General features: G+C 30.0%; 1 protein-coding gene, 1 long non-coding RNA gene and 1 other non-coding gene across 8 annotated transcripts; all 3 read right to left on the bottom strand.

The window, feature by feature from the left end:
- Positions 1 to 4,986: 4,986 nt before the first annotated feature.
- LOC133031807 (uncharacterized) lies at positions 4,987 to 9,701 on the bottom strand. Of its 2 annotated transcripts, XR_009684892.1 has the most exons (3): positions 8,989 to 9,701; positions 6,922 to 7,047; positions 4,987 to 5,674 (listed from the first exon to the last, which is right to left on the bottom strand). It is a non-coding gene; the product is annotated as an uncharacterized LOC133031807 (long non-coding RNA). The 2 variants fall into 2 exon arrangements; XR_009684891.1 differs by lacking the exon at positions 4,987 to 5,674 and having other exon boundaries at positions 6,065 to 7,047.
- A 4-nt stretch (positions 9,702 to 9,705) lies between these two features.
- On the bottom strand, positions 9,706 to 12,722 carry LOC115718720 (uncharacterized). Of its 5 annotated transcripts, none has more exons than XR_009684890.1 (4): positions 12,577 to 12,722; positions 12,381 to 12,471; positions 11,541 to 12,265; positions 9,706 to 11,014 (listed from the first exon to the last, which is right to left on the bottom strand). XR_009684890.1 is itself a non-coding variant. In XM_061105495.1 (3 exons), exons 1-3 carry the CDS (start codon positions 12,670 to 12,672, stop codon positions 11,634 to 11,636), a joined length of 459 nt encoding a protein of 152 aa, XP_060961478.1. In that variant the 5' UTR covers positions 12,673 to 12,722; the 3' UTR covers positions 11,261 to 11,633. The 5 variants fall into 5 exon arrangements, 1 of the variants encoding a protein (XP_060961478.1); XR_009684889.1 differs by lacking the exon at positions 9,706 to 11,014 and having other exon boundaries at positions 11,261 to 11,905; positions 12,087 to 12,265; XR_009684887.1 differs by lacking the exon at positions 9,706 to 11,014 and having other exon boundaries at positions 11,261 to 11,905; positions 12,145 to 12,265.
- On the bottom strand, positions 10,009 to 10,080 carry TRNAN-GUU (transfer RNA asparagine (anticodon GUU)). The gene has a single exon. It is a non-coding gene; the product is annotated as a tRNA-Asn (tRNA).
- Positions 12,723 to 24,396: the final 11,674 nt, after the last annotated feature.

Raw genomic sequence — 24,396 nt, 5'->3', positions numbered from 1 at the left:
ACTTTTAGACACACACGACCCACCTTCTTTATTTCTTTCCTTTTCTTTTTTAATTATAATTATTAATAACTCTTATGGCTTCTGTTTCTTTCTCTAGGAAGCAAATACACATATTTTATGTTTTAATTTATGCATGAATGGTGACTATAGTAAAAAAATTGATTGATATTTGATATGTAAATGTACTATCATTGAAAAACTTAATTATATTCTTCCTATAGAAAAAGATAAACATCATATATATATATATAAATATATACATGGTAGGATGTGGGATGAATCATGAGATTTATTTATACAATACTTTAGAGGAAAAAAATGAATAAGCAAAAGAAAATTCAAAAGTTAAATTGTTTCTGGTAGGAATTTTAAACAACCATCACTACAAAAAACTGTTATCTTTAGTGACAATTTTTTAGTCACAATATAAATTTTTTGTAACTAAATGAGACTTTTAGCTACAAAAAAAAAAGTTACTTTGACTAAAACATAATATTTAATTATAAATTGTCACTAATTTAGTTTTAGTCATAATAAATATTATGACTAAACTAAAAACACATTTAGTCACAATAAATTATAATTTTTATGGCTAATACTTTTAGTCACAATACAATAATAATAATCTATAATTAGTAGCCACAACATTTTTATCTCTAATTACAAATTTTGTTGTGACTAAAAATAAAAAATTTTATAGTGCATATATACCAATATTTATTTATACAATATTTTAAAGGAAAAAAATAAATAAGCAAAAGGAAATTCAAAAGTTATTGTTTCATAATAGGAAATTTAAACAACCATGTGTATACCCTTTAAAATATATATAAATATATATATATATATATATTTGCATATGTGTTCATATAATATATATGGGGACTATTACAATAGGTATTGGGTAAAATACCTATCAATAGGGATAATAATTTATAATTTAATCTAGTGGCTCAAATTATCTCTTGAAAACTACACCATAATTAATATATTTATTTATTTATAATTAATCTTGAATATTATTAATTATAGATTTAAGTAACAAAACTCAAAACTATAATTTTTTTTACTTTTTATTTTACATCTACTAACAAATTAATTTTAATTATATATATATTTTAATTTTAAATTTACATAAAAATATATTTTAATTAAATTTATTTTAAAACAATAATTATACTTATAGAAAATTATAACATGTTCAACTTATAATAATTAATATAAGTATTGTAGTTGATGTATGAGAATTTTACCACTTAGACTATGATTATATTGTTGATTGTATTGATTATTTTATGATTAAATAACTCGAATATTTTATACTCTTTTAGCTATAATTATTGTTGAGTAGAAAATAAAATTAATATATAAATTCAAAATTAAAAAATAATTAATTGAAATTACAAAAAGTTATAAGGTAAATAAGTAAGAAAATATTATAGGTTTGGAGTTAGTTTTGGAGTATTGTTAATTAGTTGGATCCAAATTAATATTTAAAATTCATTATAAATAAAAAAAACATTAAATATGGTGTAGTTTCCAAGAGTTAATTTAAGTCATTCGATTAAATCAATGGCTATAAATCATATTATACCTATCGCAATACCTATTGTATTAGCTCCCAATAAATATATATATATATATAAATATTTAGATCATGTATAAATAACTTGCAAAAAAATCATGTATAAATAATGCAAAAAATAAAAAAAAATGAATAAAAAAAGAATGAGTAGGAACATCGTGTTTTCTCTCTCTTTTTTAGAAAAAAAACAAAATCAATCAAACTCATAACATTAATTTAATTATCAAACCTTATTATTATGGGATTACAATTTGATAGCTATAGTGAAAAAGAACATGATATCTATTCTATATAAACTGTGTCTATATAACTGAAATTCTTAATTTATGAGAAATTTATGGGTGACTTTTTATTTTTATTTAATAAAGTAATAAAATAATAATAAAATAAATCTTATTAATATTTGAACTGATAGTTAGTATATTTCAACTCTATATATAATTACGACTATAACTCTAGAAACTAAAAATATATATATAAAATAAATTGAACCTTAAACCGCATATACAATTAGTTTGTTGAGAGAGATTAGGAAAAGAACGAATTATATATGGAATTTTTTTTTACCAAATCGTTTAGGTTTCCTCTAGCTATTTATCTTCATTAATTTATATATTTTTTTTCAATCGCAGTCCACTCCCACTATTCAATAAACAGAGCAAGCAAATTCTTATTGTTGTCTAGATGGATGAGTGAATCTGCGAAAAATGGAGGATCTGACGCAAATTCGCTGTGAGAAATTCAAAAAAATCGTCCCCCAATTTCAGGTTCTGATCCAATTGGATCTTCTTTTTATTCGTAAATCATCTATTCTATATAAAGTGTGCCTATATAACCGAATTCTTGGTTTATGAGAAATTCATGGGTGACTTTTTATTTATATTAAAAATAAGATAGTCTATGATAAATTCATGGGTGACTTTTTATTTGTATATAATAAAATAAAAATAAAATAAATCCCCTTAAATCAAAAAAATAAAAAAAAGAAACATCATTAAATAAAAACAAAAAAATGACTCAACATCAAACCTTCAATTACACAACATGTAAATTACTGAACATCAAATCTTCAATTACACGATACATGTAATTACTCAAACGTCACATCTTTCAATTATAAAAAAAAATGACTTTTTAGGAAGGAAAATATGGTTGTCTAATAGAGCTAAAACGATATGTTTCCAGTGTGATGAAAAGTTAAAGCAACAATTTTGTTAATATCAAAAAGTTTGTAAAATCCGAAAGAGTTTGGGCACAAAGAAATGATGTTTCTTTTTCTTACTCTTTCTAGAATCAATTTATGAACAATAATTTGAATTAATCTTATAATCTTAATTTTTTAATTCAATTAATAATTATTTGTCACGTAATTATTAAGTCTTTTCCCTTTAATTTTCCTTTTGTTGATGATGTTAATTTATTCATATTTTGATTTCTACAATTTTTGTGTTCAGACCATTAAGGTAGTGTTCTACTAGGGGATCTAACGAGTTTCGCCTCTTCGCTAATGGCCTCTAAGAGTTCAAATTCCAGTATTGTATAAATCTTCAATTTGTTCTATTTCTTATATTAATTGAAATTTTGTTACTTTTTTTTATAATTTACAACTTTATTGTTTATATTTTATTAGGGACATTCATGGAAATTAGGGTTTCTTTGAAATATACAATTAATAAGCATTACTTTTTGATCATAGTGTGTTTTCCATGGCTGAAAACCTCAATAATCTCTATCATTTGATATCAAATAAAATAAAATTATCATGATGTATACATTATGGCTATTTAATGAGTAATTAGTGTGTTGAAATTGTCAAGCTGATATTTAGAATTGTTTATAATTAAATTGTTTCTTTGTCAAAATTAATATTAAGTATATTTATATGTTTATAGGTTTATCTATTTTCTTTTAGATCAATCATGCTCATATAGCAAAAAAATCATACTCATATAGACATGTTATTTTCATTTTGTAATTTAGATCTTCTTAGTCATTATTTAGTTCACTTAAACCTTTTCCGATTATAGTAACTGAAGTTTTGTTTCTTTTAGGTACTCCATTACAAAGATCTGTATTACATGTATTATTTATTTTTGACTATGATGAGGTGGATTTCTTTATTGGGAAACATATAGCGTGACAAATTATTGTTCATAGATTGAATAATTATTTTTGATTAATGGGATTCATATATATAACTGTGTATATTGAATTCTTTATTCAAATAATCATTTTTGATTTTTACGTGATTATTTATTGTTCATATATCTAGAACCCTATTTGATTAAAGTTAAGATTATAAGATTAATTAATTTGCGATTTCTTCCTATACAAATAATAATAATCTCACCTAATAACTAATAATATTTTTTCTTTAATTTTTAATTGTATCACTTTCAAATAACATAGAAAAAAACGAGTATAACATTTAATATACGTGCCTCGCACGTAACTTCTTGCTAGTATGACAATACATATTAATAAATTATAATTCAATTTTTGTATATATATGACAATACATTATAGTTTTTTTTTTGTTTTTTATGAGATATAATACATAGTTACATATTAGACATATTTTGCCCATTTTAAAAAAATAATAATAATTTATTACTATATCAAAAAGTCAGTTTCGCAAATAATTTTGTATACATTTTCAAGTAGTATTCATTTTTTTGTAATGGTGCAAGTACTTATTTTAAACTTTATTTTTTATACTATAAATTATTTATAATTTTTTTAAAAAAAATATGTGAAATGTGTGTATATCTACAATATACCATAATAATAATAATAGATTTTTTTTTAACACTTTAAAATAAATTTTTTAGTATTTTTAAAGAATTTCACATAAAAATTCTTATAGCAATTAACGAAGCAACCTAAATCACAATCAAAATTTACATAACAATACACATAAAATTATCAGAGTAACCCAAACTGTAAATTAAAAAAAAAAAAAAAAAAAAAAAAAAAACTTAAAAAGTAGTATAAAGTAGTATATAAGATAGTTTCTTTAATAATAATTGATTAAATCATGTTAAGCAAGTTTGGACATTTCAATCACAAAACTTGTCAACTTCATTGAAAGAAAAAAAAAATGGCAAAACTTGTCAAGTCATTGTTTTTTACCAAGAAAACTGTGTCACATTTAGTTAATATATAAGTACATTAATAGAGAAATCTTTAAACCCAATCACACTTATCACATGGACTAGTCGTAAATTCGTAATGTAATATATATTTTGTACACTGATAAGATGAAATCAAATTCCAAGTATAAAGAATTATGAAAACTCAAAGGGGGTGTCTTGATAGAGGTCATTATCATTATGACTTTATTTGTTATTTAATGAAATATATTGAAAGATGAAATCATTTATTTCCAGCTCATTATATCATAACCACGGGAGCATTAACTATTATTGAGCAATAAGGATTGGAAATTTGAGAAACTCCCTTTCTTTATAATTTTCCTCTGTTTTTTTTCCCTACTAATTCAAGAATGAGGTTTTCCCAAGAAATTCTTTTTCTCTTCACTTTTACTTTCTTTTAAAAAATTGCATGAATTTCAAAGGAACTTGATTAGAGCCTTTTTCTAAAGATGGGGTAGAGAAGTTGTAAAATTTGTTGTAAGCATGAGTAGAAAGGCAAACTGATTGATGGTGTGTGTGTTTTTGTGCTCAGTGTGGTGGTGGTCCAAGAAAAAATAAATAAATTCTAGAAAATATAGTTATTACAGTAAGTGAACTTAAAGAACGATAAAGAAAAAGAAAAGAAAAGAGGGAAAAAAAAAAAAGAAAAATTAAAGATGGTAAATGTCAACGGTTATAGAAAAGATGCTCAATTGAAACTTTGAAAAAAAATGAAAAAACACACACAAAATTCTGAGTCTTCTATGCACTTGATTACACCCTTTATCAATTTCTGTGCATATTCTCCTCATACATATCTATAAACAGATAACGTTTTGTTACAAATTTAATACCTTTTAAGCCAATAGATAATTGCATATATATATATATTCATTAACATAATCTTGAATGGCCAAGAACCTGATATTAAACTGTCTTCTCTGGTTCAGATTACCTGATTATTAAGAAATTAAATAAAAGCCATTATTCAAAGAGAAAAATTGTTGATGCATTGCATAGCACATTAATGAAGTTAAGGCTTATAACTATTATAAAAAGGGTTTCATTTTTCTTCTTTTCTAAATCAGGTAGCCCAAAATAATGTCAATAATTTTGAAGTGGGGTGACCAAAGTTCTTTTCCCCCACACAGTATATCCACTTAAATAGAAAAAGGCCTAGGGATTAACGAAAGGAAGAGGAGGAACTTGGGTGGTTATGGTATATCCAAGCTTTTAGAAAGTAAATACGTTAGTTGCAGGGTTATAAGGTACAATATATGCCATTTGCCTATAGTAAAAAGAGACACTTTTTCTTTTCTTTCTTTTTTTTTTTACATTAATAAATATAAAAACTTTGGCTGCACAACCAGACAAACTAAAAGCTTCCCTTCTATTCCCTCCTCCTTACTTTTCACAACTTACTCGCATATGTCATCTTCCACAAGAGAATCTTGCCTCTCCACAAAACTTCTTTTTGCCTCTTTTCTTTCCTTCCAGTCCTAATTATTACCCAACTCCTCCTTTTCTGTGCTTTTCTCTCCTTTTTTCCCTTCAAATTAAATGTTTTTATGCATCACCAATTCCTAATCCGAAACTTAAATGATGTTTTTCCTGCTTTTTTCTAATCTAATTCCAATAAGTTTAATTAGATTAAGTCAATCAACTAACAAGAAATGAAAGAGAGAAACATCATGTTTATGGTCTTAAACCACAAATGGTTAATGTCCCTTTCATTCCAGATTTTATAAGGCACATATATTGTACTATCCTATACTTACATTATACATCATTTCCTCAATTATTCTACCAAACCTATTCTGTTTGTGGTCCTAAACCTCAAATGATTTCAAATTAAACAAAAAACCAAACAACTGAAGAAAGCTAGTGATAAAGTATCATTTTTTTTTCCATGACAGATAAACTGAAGTTATATATATGCACTGTCCAAACTGCAAGAAATTTCTGATTAATTGATCTCATAACTGAACAGAGATTTTTTCATCTATAATTTAGATATCATGTGGACATCCGACTCATACAGCATTACAGCTCTAGTCAAAGTTGCCCATGATTTTAATTCTACCAAAAAAATAAAAAATAAACAAACTGGTGAATATATATCACATGCAAGAATAATAATAATAATAGAATATCTTGCAAGAGAAGAAAAGTTTCTACAGTGAATATGCATCGATTTTCTACCTTAAGATTCTGGAGGGATCAATTTGCTTAAAGTGGTGTGCCTCAACAGACACCTCATCTGATCCCTGCTACTAAAGTCTCAACAAAATTTACTCTCAAATATTTGTCCAGCACATTCTTGAATACCTGCAACAAAAACAGTCTTTAATTGATTTTCAGTCTCAAATTCAGAGTGTTTTTTTGGGCATTCAATCAATTTATTGCAGAATTTACTCAAAGACAACTTGGGATATCCTAATTAATACTTATTACATTGTCATTGTAATGGAAAATGAATACACATTAATACATATGTATCGTTTTAAAAATATATAACACCTTTGTTTTATGATAAGTAAACATATTACCTAACTCAACTTTTGGTTAGTCAATTTAATAAGAGTAACACCTTTATTTAAATGAAATTATTTTTTTAATCTTACACTCTTAAAGTCTTTCAAAAAAAAATTGTTTAAATAGCATATAATACTTTTGGGAAAGATATTATTTTACTTCTTCAAATATTTATTTTCAATAATTGTGAAAACACACTACTTGAAAAATGAAAATAATGAAATAATTCTAAACATTTAATAAAGGCATAAATTACTTTAACAAATAACTTATTTTAAATTAATTTTGACTAACAATGAACTCTAATTTGTTGTGTGTGTAACTTGATTTTTTTTTTTTAGTTAATCTTGTTTTTCTTCGGCTGATAATAGTATTGAAACTATAACAATGTAAATTCTTTAGTAAACTATAATGATAAAATGGTGTATCCTCAAGGAGAACCATTAGACACAATCCCTTGAAGAAAGTTGGCTAAAATTAATATATTTTTGAGCTGAGTATATTCAGATTTTACAAGTGCACCCCTTTCCAAGATGGGAGAATTAAGTTTATTAGCTCAGTTATATCCTTTATTATGAATAGCTTGGAATATGCATCAACCTACAATTTTTTGTAGTCACCAAAGTAGCTATGAAATACAGAGGGCAAAAGATATAAAGTATTGCACACATCCACTATGATGATCGTGATGGCGAAAACAAATGTTAAACAAGACAAAAATATAAAGAAACATAATCAACACCAATGTATCTTTAAAGAAAATTCTGAAGAGATTCTTCTTTCTTTTCTTTTCTTTTTTTTTTCAAAAACAAGAGCGGAAAAAAAAAAGGAACAAGATAGTCTCTATTGAAGATTTTTGCAAAAGGAATAGTTGGATCACAAAATTGTAATAAGATGGATTTAGAAAAGAAAAACAAAACATTTAGATGTCATACTGTGAGCTATGCATATTTCTGTACATTAAGAATTTTAAGAGCCTATATATGGGATCCATTGAGAAACATTCAGAACCCTGAAGCGTGTCTTATACATTTATGAATTGATAAAACTCTAGTTCAATGATGTTAATTAGTGAAGTTCTAGTTTTTAAGCTCCTCTGATAGAGAAATGGTACATACTTATAGCCAACAACCATTACTATCAAACGTTGTGATCACATATAGCCTAATGATACTATATCTCTCCTTACAAAGAGGAGGTCCCAATATCAAAATATATACAATAAAAAAATTGTTATTTCCCAACAAAGAAGGGGGGGTCTTGTTTCAAAGGACGTGGCATCATATATACCATTTCTAACTTTATTAGCATAAGAACTCACTCATGGACAATGTCTAAATCTAAGTAGTATAAGAGAGCTGCTTGCTTCTTATGCAGCCTGGTGCAATATTGGGTGCTTGAAACGGATTTTCTATACCATAACAAAAATGAGAAAGAGAGCTTGAATCATAGAAGTATCACAGAAAAACTTTTATATAAGACACTTATAGCCTACAACATCTCTATGTAATGAAAGATATTAAATATACTAATTAAACTATCAAAAACAGGTAAAAAATGTACAATTATATTATGAAATCTGATGACAGTGTATTTAGAGACTCAACAAGCCTGCAATTACAATCTCCAGCATGAAATTGGAGTTATATTTGTTGAAGCTTTGAAACAAAGGGATGATTTTAGTCACATATAATTTAAAAATACAAGCTGCACGAAGCGAACATCATTTATTACCTGGAGCGCAAATGAATCTTTCCCATTTAGAATAGCATCCATTGCAGCAAACTGGTCATAGAGAATCTGGTATAATTTGGTTTTGAAACGATGACCATTCAACCGAAAGCAAAGGCATGTCTTTTTATTGTCACTATGTTGGGGAGAAATTTTCGTATGATTATGAAAACTAGCATTCACCAATCTTCCTCGGTGGTCAGCTAATCAATCTCGTCAAATTAACCTGCAGGGACTTCTACTGCTGCTGTTGGTGAAAGTGAAGTATTAGAGACTCTAGAATTCTCAAAATGCTGTGTGGAAAAAAGAAGTAAATACTTAAGAGATGTTCAAGAAATAAAAAAGATGAACTTGGTCATGATGAAAAACGAAATTTACAGCAAATCAGAACTCCAGCCTCTCTATAGTTCAATAATCTGAACTTACTTTTATTACTGAAGAGTTGAACCAGGGATCCCCTTTCTACGCAACGGTTCCAGAAACCTATACTCTGATTGTATCAGAAGTATAGGCATGTTAATTTTTAACATAGTAGTCTTGGTCCAAACAGTTAACCCCACAACCATTAAAAGAACAAAAATACAAAATAGAAGAAGACAAAGAACTCCAGAACATAACTTTACTTCACCAGAATTAAATTCCCCAAATGGCATCGGCAGCCAAAAGAAAATACTGCCAACTTTCCGCATTCGTTTAACATTGCTGAATAGTAAACAAAACAATTGTTCTACATGCATATCAAATTCACGAGTGCTACAATCTGACATCAAATTAAAAGAGTTTCATATCTCTAACTTTTTCTCCGTGAAAAAATAAAACCAAATTTCAAAATATAAATCCTAGCAAACTTACCTACTTCATTAGCAACCAGTGCACATGTATGCCTCTTTATATTCTGTATTTTTAGAAAACACATAGGACTTCATTCTGTTCCGATTCAAAAAGTGCAAATAAATATTTAGCAGTGCTCAGTAAAAATATTGCGTTAGACAAATCAAAAAGAAAGCACAGAATGAATCAAATCTCCCCAAGTAGGATTCGAACCTACGACCAATCGGTTAACAGCCGACCGCTCTACCACTGAGCTACTGAGGAACAACAGGAGGTTAGATCTCATAAAGTTCAATTCCCGTTCTCAACACATAACACATGGCCCAGAGAAACTGTCATCCCATTCAACCGAATTAGGATGTCCCGTATTTGAGATGTCTCTTGTTAAAAGTAACATGAAACTCAAAATTACAGGTGTGTTCAATACTCCTAAGTAAAAAAGGGAAATAGGTCTATGGTCAATTAAGTAACAAATAAATAAGCCAATAGATTTTGGTCTAGCAGTGAGGGTTGGGAATTAGAATGAGACCAAGGTTCGAACCTTGGATCTCTTGATATTGAGATTCTTAGTCTCAATTAAGCACCAAGTGTGCCTACTGATCAGAAAATCAAAAGAAAGCACAATGAATCTAATTCCCTGAGTTACAAAGCAGAGATAAGAATAAATTAAGTTAGACAGCTGGCAAATTGAATAAATAAGTGAAAGATTTCCCCAAAAACTTATTAACCTAAGTGCATGTAAGCCACTTTTGGCTCAGGGTCAGTTGAATAGCCATTAAGAAATTTTATGGAAACTTGGTATGGCAAAAGAAGGAAAAATAAAACATCCACATAGTAATTGGCTAAATTTTAATTACTAGAAACAGGTGGTAAGTTCAACAACTAAAATTGCAGGATAATGCGGTAACTGGTGTCTGGTTATAATCCTAAAGCTTTAAAACTTTTACTAATGTTATAATTTTGGGAAAAGTATAAATACTCCCATGTAAAGCCAAATAACACTAGGGTCTAGGACAATTGTTTATCTTACCTGCAGCAACAGATATGCTGCTAACATAAAATAGGAGCATTCGGATAGAAATTGTTGGTCGATAGATGCATGTACTCTATATACATATATCTTTATATGAGTGAGATACATACCATTTCCCTCTACTACCAATCTTCCATGTATATAAATTTAGATTGAAAGAAGGAACTACATACAAGAAAAAAAACAGCAATCAAGTTAGCATTTTACATTACTAATGCAATCATTCCATTTAAAGAAATAAACACTATCTTTTTCATATTCTTCACAAATAATAGGATAATAGGCTTCCATGTCGACATGACCAGCATAATATCGTAATGCCATCAAATGTTAACAGCTATAATCAAATCATCACAATCACTTGGTGGAACTTATAGTAATTTGAAAAGTATCTCACAAAAGATTATTCAATGAAATAAAATAGAGTGAATATGACCATAAAAAGGACTCCCATAACAAAGATCATTGCAAAGTATCCATATGTAGATGCATACATCAATTCAAGTTGCTCGAGAAAACATAAAACTTAATAAACCTTTCAAATGAGACTGGAATGGCAGATAATGGGCATGAAACATGAATAGGTAGAGATCATAGTGACAACTCTTCTTAAAGAGGAGATAAGATTATAAGAGGAACAACAAGGCTCCAAAATTATTAAACAATTCCACAGTTGTGAATTAGAACTTACCATGAATGAATGCGCATCCACCTTCATGGGGAGTAATCTTCTCTGTGAACTCCATTCAGCATACTCGCAGACAAACTAATAAATCTGGATTTTCTATGGCAAGAAAACTACCAAAAAACTGAAAACAGCAAAATTGGAAAAGAAAATATAATCAGACGTTGAAGACCGCAAGAATGGATACCTGATTACTATCACACACCCAATCACAGTAGATTTTCTTTTTCTTTTTTGTTTAAGTTGATGTGAACAAAAGAAATTTAGATCCAACGAGCAATATATAAAATACATTACCTGTGAATTTGATGCATCTCCATATATAGGCATAGGAGAAAACATGGGACTGACAGAAGGAGGCCATGAAATCACTACAATGAACAAGTTTCTCCATGGTAAGAAAATAATGGTTTATTGTTTTCCAGAAAATACCATAAAAGCACTGCTATGGCTTTCCTATGCAAAATCACTACTGGCACCATCTACAGCAATTTACAAAAGTTGCTTACAAAAACCAATAAAATAAAAATAAAAAATGGTAAAGCAACCTACAGAAATGTTGTGAAGCTAATAAGATCTCAGTCCCAGAGGAGGAGATTCCAGAGCTTACATTGTCATCAATGAAAGGAACATGAAACTAGTCTCTTGTGGCTTTTAAGATCACCGTAGAGATAGGCACAGAGTTAGATAGCATAAGCCTGCCCCTCCATAACACATGATCCTACCCGTTCCTAAGTTTCCATTGAAAAATGCAAAACAATTCTAAAAATATTCCAAATTTTCAAGTGTATTATCCCTAAGCTAATTTTGAAATTAAAAAATTTAAACACACACGCAGTGTTTTACCAGCAAAATAGTCGAGAGCACCATTGGAGGGCCTCCACCTGGAGCAAGCTTTCCAGTCGTTAATGCAGCCGTTGAAAACCTTTAATTTTCCCTAGATAAACAAAAGACTGTGAGTAATACTATGATTTAACCAAAAAAGGTAAAAGGAGGAAACATGAAATGAGAAATTATTTATGTGGTGGAAACAGAAATTTACGACGGAAGCGTTAGAGAATGGAATCAGAGAGAGTCGAACTCCATGGGGGAAAGAAAGTAGTTCGAAGGTTCCAAGTTGCAGAGAAGACGACTTCATCCATTCACTCTGTGAAGAAAGTAGCTTTTGGTTGAAGGTAATGAAATGGAATGAAGGAAATAACTTTTATTTTATTTTATTTTTGAAATGTAAAGAAAGATCATTCCAATGATAAAAAATTTAATGTTTTTTATGTATTTTAAAATTTATTCTATTTCATTCAGGGCTCGTTTGTAACGCCGTATTAGGTCGTATTGTATTGTATTTTATTATATTGAATTGGATTATATATTATATTTTTATATAATTTTATGTTAAACTTTAATTTATACTAAAATATTATATATTTAGGTGTCCATAAAATTTAATACCATATATAGTTTTACGTAAAAATATTGCATAAAATACAATTCAATATAATACAATACGATCTAATAAAGCGTTCCAAACGAGCCCTCATATTCTTATGTTCATTCACATTTTTATTCTTACTAGCAAAAAACTACGTGTGAGGCACGTATATTAAATTTTATGCTAGGTGTTTTTTATGTTATTTGAAAGTGAGATTATTATTGAATACTGAATGTAATATATTAGTGTTTAAGAAAGCTTAATGATTACTCAAGACCACCACTGTAAACAAGCTAAACAATCAATAAATTACTCAAACATAAAAACCACTGTAACAGATGGAGCTCTTTCAACAAGAGAAATTCAATAAATTAAATCACAAATACATTACGCCCAGCTCTATTGAGCCTTTGGACAAGCCCGGAGAAAACTGAAGGAGCAAAAGAAACCATGTTTGAATCGAAATTAATCTTTTTTTAAAAAAAAAAAAAAAACTGAGATATACTTACAGTTGCATGGTAGAGAGGTTGATACAAAAATAGCTTAAATTTGAAAATTATATCAGAAGAGAAAAAAAAAGTCTTACACTTCTAACGAACTGGCTGCAATTGAAAATAGTAGAAACTTAATGTATAAATTTGATGTCATTTACAAATTAATTAGACAAAAACATTGGAAAAAATTTCTTACACATAAATCAATCTTTACACATAATGCATAATTGAACCCTGTTACAAATTCAATTTTAAAAAGCCGAAAAAAACAAAATTTTCAGTTTCATAACGATTATGTGATGAAAACAAATTCAATGTTACAAGCTAAAACCTACTAAATTTAAAAAAACACAATAGACTTACCCATTTGCGATCAAAAGGCCTTGGAGCTACTTCTTTCTTGGTCATAACATGTCCTTTGTTCAAACAAAGAAAAAAGTTCATATGTGGCTGTGTTGGAACCATTACTTGGATCAATACAATCAAACTAAAATTACTAACAACTCTCATCAATTCATTTCAGCTTATCATAGAATAATTTAGGATTTTATTTTTAAAACCTAAAGCTAATCCTATAAAATAGTTGACTTTCATCACATAAATAGAAAAAATTATTTTCTCAAAGAATAAAAGACAATGAAAGACTATTACCACAACAAAAATAATCCACGTACAAATGCTGAGAAGAGACCGAATAGAGAGATCATGTAAATAAATTTGAATCTATAACCAAATATTGATTCTTTATATAACAAAACTTAACTTAACAGCTTAGTTATCAATTTTTGTCATTAGCTTCATCAGGAAAAAAAAATTAAAAACTAAAGTAATATTTGACCTTCAAATGCCATAGAGAGAATAGTTTTAACATTAATGTCAGCAGTTTGTTCGAATTTAAAGATAACAGAAGGACGAGTGAAAGGCCTCTTTTGTTGTAGTAGGAGTCAATTTTTTTTATTTCTTTTAAAAAACATAAAACGCAAAATCAGATCAAAATTTAGTTTAAAATTACCGAGTGCAAAAAATTGACTTTGGCATCCTCATGAGCTCAAGTAAATTCTGTCAATACAAAATTTCATCAGCTAAAGTTCCATACAAGTGTCCTAAATTTGAGTAGATATGATCCACCTATCAATAATAAACTAAGTTATGGATATGAACTAATATTTATATATGTATATATTTCTACCATTGACAAAAGTATAAAGGATAGATTACTTGTAATTGTAAGTCCAATACCAAATAGAAAAGCTGATGTTGATGCAATAATGGATGTTTATAAGCTTAATTGTAAGCACTATTCCTTGGTATTGCTTAGTAGGAATAAATGAATCAAATGACAGTAAATTACCTAACTCATCGAAATGAATAGGTTATTTCAAATAATTCCTTAATATCTTCAAAGCTAAAGATACAAAAAATGGCTTTATTCAAAAGTTTAATAAGATCCACAAAAAACTCAATTCAATAAAAACAAAGATCAAACAAAAAAATCGAACCAGGTACATTGAAGGTCAGCTATCTTCATAAATTTATTTTTGTATACAATAGATCAAAATGTAAAAGAAAAACAAAGCCCAAATATTCCTTTGATTCAACATTAGAACTTTTATAAATGTTATCTATCCTTAAAATGAAAATAGATTCCATAGCATCAATGTTTAATCCATGAGAGAAAAACCCAATTAAATCCAACAACTAAACTGATGAAAGAGAAAGAAAGAAAAAAAACATAACCAAGATAATATCACAATGTTGCATATACCCAGCAAAATAATTCAAAATTAAAACAAACTTCAGAAACGTGATATCTCAAATCCAAATCATGGAATGAACCATGACAAATCAAAACAAAAATTATAAGATTCAAACAAAAAAAAATGAGAAAGCAGAAAACTTTACATAAAAATATTGCATTCGACAACATAAGCAATAAAAAAAATCAAAATGAGGAGAAACCCAAATTAAATTAAGCTAAACAAAAGTCCAAATCAAAAAATTAAAACTTTAATAAAAATAATCTTAAGAACATGACAGAATACAAGGATTCAAATACTAATAATCCCACAAAACGAGAGAAAAAAATCGAAAGTAAAAAATAAAGGGGTTAAAGGAATGGAGTCTGACTTGGAGCCAAAACGGAGGGTGGAAGCCATGAAGAACTTGGGAGATCTGAGGCTAGCCATTGGTGGAAGAGCAAAAGCTGGTAACTTTTTGGGTATTGAGCGATGGTGAGGTTGAGTTTGAGAGCCATTTTGTGCGAGTATGATGATCTCTGTGGTTGGTTTTGTGTGTGTGTTGTCGAACCACTCTTCCACAGCACCAAAAACCTTGAGAAGTGAGAATCATGGTGGACGAAGAAGAGAAGAAAGAGGTTTGAATTGAAAGTGGAAGAGCTATTTTTGAGATTAATCCTTAGTTGTTTTCATTTTAAATTAAATGGGTTGTGATTCTCGAATATTTAATATCAATTCAAATATTAATAGGATTTGTTTTATTATTATTTTATTATTTTATTAAATAAAAATTAAAAGTCACCCATGAATTTCTCATAAAATAAGAATTTCAGTTATATAGGCACACTTTATATAGAATAGATATTTTTATTTCTCCCAACGCTATTGGAATATTTGATTCTCATTAATATGTAAAAGGAAGATTATAGCCTTTTTAAGTAGACAAAGTTCTACAACAGAAAATTTAAAAAACTATGGGCTTTATTGGTTTGTGATTAAAAAATTGAGTTTTCTAACAAAGATTTAGAAACAAAAATTTAACGATTGTAGGTAAATAATTATGTTTAAAAATGTGATTAATTGGGAATCTTAAATTTACAAAAAAGTTTCCTTAGGTAATGTTCAAAGTGATCTGGCTAATAATAGGCTTACTTACTGTGATGTGGTGAAGAGATACACTAGTTTTTTAATACAGCAGAGCAAGATTGAATCAATTGTGGTGATGAGAATACTCAATTTTTTCATGCTTGTATGAAGAAGAGAAGGCTAGAAAACATAATAACAACATACATTGAGAATGATATGGTTATCGATGACTATTCTAAAATCGTGGATCATTTTTTAAACCATTTTAAAAATATAATGGGAAGGAAAAGTTCTACTTCGAAGAATGTCAACTTGAATTGTCTTGAACAACAGCTCCTTTTAGTGAGACCTTTCAAAAAGAGTGATTGAAGAAAGCTTTGTTTGGAATACATAATACCAAAATCCGAGTTTACATGACTTTGGTAAGGATTTTTTCAAAAGGTTTTGGGAAGACATAGGAGATGAGATTACTCAAGCTATTTTGAACTTTTTCTATGAACGTAATTTACTTCCAGACCTTAATGAAACTGTCATCTCTCTTACTCCTAAAATTGAGAATCCTACTAATGCTAGTGATTATAGACATATAGCTTGTTGTAACACTCTTCATAAACTGTCATCTCTCTCTTGAAGATGTTCTGCTCTAGGTTATTTGATGTGTTACCTCGCCTGATTAATAATAATCAAGGAGCTTTAATCAAAAACATATTATTAACTCATAACATTATTATTTTTCAAGATCTTTTGAAGGGCTATAATAGAGAAAACATTTTTGCTAGATGCATTATGAAAATAGATCTCAGTAAAGCTTATGATAATATTGATTGACAATTTGTGAGGGAGCTTCTGAAGGGGTTGTATTTTCCTAGTCGTTTTATTAGTTGGGTTCTGGTTTGCTTACAAGGAACCAGATTTAACTTGCTCATGAATGGAAGGATCAAGAGTCATTTAAAGGTGAGAAAGGTTTAAGATAGGGTGATCCTATCTCTCTCCTTCTGTTTATGTTGGTTATGGAATATCTTACTAGACTTTTAGCTTAAATGTCTAGTAGGAAGGGTTTTGGATTTCATCCTCTTTTTAAGTCCGTAAGCTCTCTAGTCTTTGCTTTGCTGATGATTTAATCATGTTTTGTAAGGGTAATAAAAATTCTATGAAGATGATGTATAATGCCTTCAAAGAGTTCTATGATGCCTCTGGTCTTTCTGTTAATAGATTAAAGTCTTAAATTTACTTTGGGGGTGTTAAAGAGGAGTGTCAAAAGAAGATCTTGGAATTTGATCAAATAGGAGAGGGTTCATTTCCCCTAAAGTGTTTGGGGGTTAATCTCAGGCCTACCAAATGGAAAGTTTTTGATTGTGGTGTAATAAAACACTTAATAGCTAGGCTAGCAGACATATCTCATTTTCCGTAAGAGCTCAGCTTATTGAGTCGGTGTTGTTGGGAATTTGAAATTTTTGGATGAGTCTTTTCATTCTTCCTTAGAAAATTACTACAGCCATTGATAAAAGTTGTCATGATTTTCTTTGGGGAAGGAAAAGGAACAAAAGCAAATTCCATCTTTTCTCTTGGGAAAAGGTTTGTCTCCAATTTTTTTTTGGGAGAATTGGCTTTCGAGAAGGGAAAGAGTGGAATATAGCCATGATGGCTAACTTTGTGTGGTGCTATTGCTAGTAAGCAAGAAAATCTTTGGGTTAAATGGATCCATTCAATATACTTGAAAGATCATGATTTATGGTGCATCTCAATTAAACAGGATATGAGTTGGTATTTTAGGAAGCTGCTTAAGCTTTGAGAAGGAATTGTGGCTGATTTTCTATTACGGGCAGCTAATGGAGATAAGTTTAAGATAAAAAATTTCTATACCTCCTTAGTTGCTGCTAATAGAGTTGAGTATGCAACTAATGTTTGGCAAAAGCTAATCATTCCCAAATATAGATTTACTTATTGGATGGTTATAAGTAATCAGTTGTTAACTAGAAATCACTTGATCAAATTCATGTTGATTCCCTCAATCCTTTGCTCTGTTTGCGAGGATAAAGAAGAGTCTTATGATCATCTTTTTATGGAGTGCTCTTTCACTTTGAAAGTTGTTTTTGAGATTAACAGGTGGATGGGAGAGACTCCTTAGCCAAAAAAATATAACTGAGTTGCAGAGATTGTGTTCGACTCGTTGTATAGATTTGAGCAGGAAGGTGGCAAACTCTGTTATGGCAGCAACTATATATTTGATTTGGAGTAATAGAAACAATTTGTTTTTAATCTTACGTGTTATTCTGTAAATGTTATTTGTAAAGAGATTAGAAACACAGTTAAGATGAGAGTGTTGGGTGTTAAAAGGAGCAAGATGAAAAGGGGTGAGCAGTATGTTTTGAATGTAATTGAGGGTTGGTAGTTGTCTTTTGAGTACTGGGTGTTTTTGGCTGCTGCTTTTATTTGTATTTTGTTTAGTTTTTTAATATAAAATTTCTTTTGTTCAAAATAAATTATAAACAGGTAAGAGAAAATTTGGAAAGTTTTTGAATTTAATGATTTCAAAACATAAAAAATATAAAAATTTTGTTTTTATATGGTACCTATATGGCCACTCTAAATAACACCAAAGTAGTTGTGTCTAAGTGTATCAAATGTAATTTAGATGTTGAGAATGATTTTACCCTTTGGCGTAATAGATTAGGGCACCCCTCTGAAAAAGTTGTACAAATTGTGCTACAATCTTGTAACATTCATATCAGCAATAAAATTTCTCATTACTCAGTGTGTTCAACTTGTTGTCTTGGCAAGATTCATAAGTTCCCATTTCCAAAAGCTTCTAACATTGTTATTTTTGAGCCTTTACAACTTGTAATGTCTGATCTATGGGGTCCATTCACACTACTTCATTCAATAATTACAAATATTATATTCATTTTGTTGATGTGTTTTCAAATTTTACACGGCTGTATCTTTTGAAAAATAAATCATATGCTTTTAAAGTCTTTCTAAACTTTAAACTATTAGCAAAATTGCAACTAGGAACATAATTGAAATGCTTACAGACAGACTAGGTGGGTGAGTTTAGATCATTTTCTAAGTACCTCACATAACATGGCATACATCATAGACATTCTTGCCCAACAACGCACCAACAACATGGCCTAGCTGAACGAAAACATAGGCACATAGTTGAGAATGGCCTTGCTCTTTTAGCTCAAGCTTCCCTACCCCTTAAGTTTTGGGATGAAGCCTTTAGGACTGCAGTCTACATCCACAATAGACTTCCTACTCCAGTTCTAGGTAATAAATCCCCTATTGAGGTTTTGTTCAAAATTCAACCTTATTATATAGCCTTCAAAACATTTGGGTGTAGGTGTTTTCCCAATATCAGACCATACAATAGACATAAGCTAGAGTATAGGTCAACAACATGCACTTTCTTGGGTTATAGCCTAAATTACAAAGAATACAAATGTCTAGATCCAAATAGAAAACTATATATCTCTAGAGATGTTGTCTTTGAGGAATTCTCATTCCCCTTTAAAACACTCTGTCAGAAAACATCTTCCACACAGAAACCAAATAAGTTTCCAAGTGTTTCTTTTATAATCCCTACATGTTCTCATCACCATTGCTCCTATTCCATATCTGATATGATGAGTCCTCAACTTGAGATTAATTAAAATGCTTTAACAAATACTATTTTACCTCATTTGGTTTGTGCTACTAATAGTTGGCTGCCAAGTCAGCCATCTATTTTTTATGTAGGACAATCTTCTAGATAGCCTACTGAAATACCAGATGCCATAGCATCTACTCCACATTCTTCCCCAACAGGAACATGTGGAGTAGGCTCTCCTCCCACAACAGGTCTTGCCTCTGGTCCTCAAATTAATCGCATCCGGACACACAAATTCCAAATATTGTTGAGCCTCCTGCTACAACCAGTGTCCAAGTTGCTGACAATCCTAATATTGCTATCCAAGGCATACCTATCACAAATAACACTGACATTGCTCTTGGTTATGTAACTAACAAGGCTACTATTTCTGGCTGTCACAAACCTCTAAACCAGAATAACACACATAACATGAGAACCAGATCCAAGTCTGGTATACACAAGCGTAAAGCCTTATTAGTTACCAAAGAGCCAACATCACTTCAAGATAGGGCTGAGCATTTGGGCCGTAGAGCCGACCAACCTGGCCAACCCAACTCGTTTTTGAGCCGAATCAGCCTCATTTTTATTGGGCCGAAATTAATTGGGTTTAAAAGGCTTCAACCCGTGGTCATTGGGTTGGTAACAGGCTGATTGCATTGTAACCCATTTAACCCAACCCGGGCCGGCCCATTAGACAATTTAAAAATTAAAAAAAAAATATACAATTTTCAGCCCACCAGCCAATGGCCCAGTGTATCCCTTACCCTAGCAAACACAACACCCTCACAACTCATAAATGATAACCATATAAAGAAAAAAAACCCTAGCACTCTTTCTTTTCTCACAGAAAAAACTTAGTAGCCAAATCTTTTCGCCATTCACGCACGACGACGACCACAAACGGCCAGCAACGTTCAGTCCGTAGCATTAGCAATTCCATTCGTGCACACAAACGGCCAACACCGCTCCGTAGTTTCCTTTCTGGAAGTAACACAGCAAAGCCAAGGTAAGAGAGTAATCTCTCTCTATCTCTACTCCATATATAAATACACAAAGTTACACAATAGTCAATCTATGCTGGAGGTTGGAGCCTCATTTATTTTTTTTTTTTTTCTGTTTCGTGTTGCAGGAACTATATTGGCCGACGCCGGAGTTTGCTTCTCAAGTCGCTCTCAAATTCTCGATCTCCTACAATGACGCACAACAGTCACACTCACACCTCACAAACTCAGGTTAATCTTCATCTTTAGTTTTTTGATTTTTTTTTCTGATAAACAATGGTATATAAAAGTTAGTATATAGTTTCTTTGTGAATAAATATAATGTATATAATAAGAATATTAGTTGCTATTAATATTATAAAATAACATATATATATTCAGAATATATAGAGCAATTATCTTGGGATGTTTGTGAAAGAAAATAAGTATTTGTTAATATTTTTTTTTTATTTTGCTACTGATATTTATTTTATTTTTTATTTGGTTATTTTTGTATTGTTATGATCTTGAGTATATAAATTTTTTATTAGTTGCAATTACTATTATAATCTATTTTTTTACCGATTTTTTGTTGGGATTTTTTACTGAATTTTTATTTATAATCAATATTAATTGCATTTCTTTTTTTATTATGTTTTTATGTATTTATAATAAGTTGGCTAACTATGTTTTTTATGATTGTAGAAAATAAATTAAGGTGAAGGAATCATCACCAAAAGCAAAGGCTATTGACATTGAGATTGATAAGTGAGGCTGATATGGAAATTGATTTTATTTTGTAATATAATATTTAATTTGTTATGGAAAATTTCAATAAGACTTTGGATGACTGTAATATTTAATTCTTAATATTTTGTAATTTTAGATGGATATGTTTATGTGAATTTTTAAATTTTTTTCACTTTAGGTAGGATTTGATAATATTTAAATCTGATTTTTTTTTTTAATTATGGAATAAGGGTTAACCCAAACCAACCCAACCCAATCCATAAAAGAAAAAATGGGTTGGGTTATAAAAAAATTCATAATGTGAATGGGTTAAAAATCTCCAGGCCGATGTCATTGGGTTGGGTCATTAAAATACTCTCAACCCGGCCAACCCAACCCATGCTCAGCCCTACTTCAAGAGGCCCTCAGTCAAATTGTTTGGAATAAAGCTATGTGTGATGAAGTCTTAGCTTTGGTCAAAAACAAAACATATACACTTGTCAAATTACCACCAGGAAGGAAAGCTATTGGTTGTAAATGGGCATATAAAATCAAGAAAAATCCAGATAGATATTTACTTAAACACAAGGCAAGGCTTGTTGCTAAGGGGTTTCATCAAGAACATAGTTTTGACTTTACTAGACCTTTAGTCCAGTAGTTAAACCTATCACAATAAGGGTGGTTTTGACAATGACTTTGACAAAAGGATGGCTTATTAGACAACTTGATGTCAATAATGCATTCCTTAATAGAGACTTACAAGAAGAAGTGTACATGATGCAACCTTCAGGATTTGAGATTCCTGGCAAAAGAGATCTAGTATGCAAATTAAACAAAGCTCTTTATGACCTTAAACAAGGCCCTAGAGCTAGGTTTGAGAAGCTTCAAAATTTTCTACTGTCTCTTGGTTTCACTTCATCTATATCAGATCACTCACTATTTATTCAACATACTTCTAATTTTGTTACACTTATATTAGTCTATGTTGATGATATATTGATCATAGGAAGTGATCAAACTACAATGGAAGCTATTATCATAGCTCTCAATAGACAATTTGCACTAAAAGATCTAGGCCCTCTCACATACTTTCTTGGTATTGAAGTGACACAAACTGATGCAGGCATTCACTTGTCACAAGCCAAATATGCTAAAGATCTTCTTGTTAAGGCTCAAATGAGTAATGCCAAGCCTACACCTACTCCAATGACAAGTGGTATTCATTTATCAGCTTACTAGGGGGAACCATTGGAAGATGTTCAACTGTATAGGTCAGTTGTTGGAGCCTTGCAATATCTGACCATCACACTGCCTAAACTTTTCTTTAGTGTAAATAAGGTCTGCCAATTTATGCAAAAACCTTTTGTCTACACATTTGTCAGCTATTAAATGAATACTTCGCTACATTAGTGGTACATCAGAGTATGGACTGCATCTGCAAAAACCAAGCACTCTTGATCTTGTATCCTACTGTGATGTAGATTGGGCCTCAGATCCAGATGATCAAACGTTAACTACAGGCTTTGCTATCTTTCTTAGCTCGAATTTGATTGCTTGGAAAAGTAAAAAGTAGCAGACCATCTCTCGATCAAGCACTGAAGCTGAATATAGAAGTGTTGCCAGTGTCACAGCTGAATTGACTTGGCTGTAGTATCTATTCTCTGAACTTTGAATACAACTCTCTCAACCTCCTACTGTATGGTGTGATAATCTAAGTACCAAATGCTCACACAGAATCCTATGCTTCACCAAAGAACAAAACATATTGAGCTTGATTTGTACTTCATCAGAGAAAAGGTGCTTAATAAAAATGTTCAGATTAAACACCTCTCTGTCTATGAATAGTTGGTAGATGGATTAACTAAAGCTGTATCGAGTCAAAAGTTTTCCGAGTTCAGACACAAACTCAAAATTGAAGATCGTTCAATTATGAGTTTGAGGGGAGGTGTTGAAGACAATTAATATAGTTAGAGGTTGATAGAGTTAGTTAGCACGTGTCTATTAGCTCTTATTGTGTGTTATGGATTCTATTATTGAATCACTTGTACTAAGCTACTATATAAGCTATAACACATACCATTAATGAATAAGACTCTTTTTTCAATCGTTGTCTTCCTCTTTTCTTCCTTTTTTTTTTCCTCTGTTCTACTTTGTTAGTTTTTCTTTCATAGCTAGGAACTTCAACATTATCAATACGCTCAATGGATTGGATTCTCGTTGGAAAATTAAGAACTACTCTACTTTTTGTAATAGACATTCTTGTTATTTTACTAATTGTAATTTTCTTTTGTTAAAAGAATATACAATTTTGTAGCTTACAATGTGGTAAAATAGACCTTTACCCACAACTGGTATAATTGTGTTTTTGTTTCATTCCGAACAATATCTTTTGTAGTGAACTAGAGGTATGTTATTATATGCATGTTTATTGAAAAAAAATAATAAATAAACAAATTATCTTGATTAACCTTTTCATGAATAGTAGTGGTATTGGCTTTTTTTTTTTTTTTTTGAATAAAAGCGTACTTATATTAAAGTCAAAAGATGTTAGACCTCGCGGTCATTACAAAATAAGTGTTCCGGGATAGAGGAAATCGGAATACAACCGAACCTCTGGTGGGTAAACGCCCACTTTGCCACATTATGGGTAGAAAAATTACAGTTCCTACTAATATTAGTAAAAATACAACTAACAAAATAATGAGATGATCTAATACAAAATGAGACGTAGTTCTCAATCTCCCAACGGGTTACCTCCCCATTGAGAGCACTAA

The sequence above is a fragment of the Cannabis sativa genome, chromosome X (assembly GCF_029168945.1).
Source record: "Cannabis sativa cultivar Pink pepper isolate KNU-18-1 chromosome X, ASM2916894v1, whole genome shotgun sequence".
Classification (NCBI taxonomy): Eukaryota; Viridiplantae; Streptophyta; class Magnoliopsida; order Rosales; family Cannabaceae; genus Cannabis; species Cannabis sativa.
The sequence above is the reverse complement of the archived record's forward strand: the minus strand, read 5'-3'. Positions and strand labels throughout refer to the sequence as shown.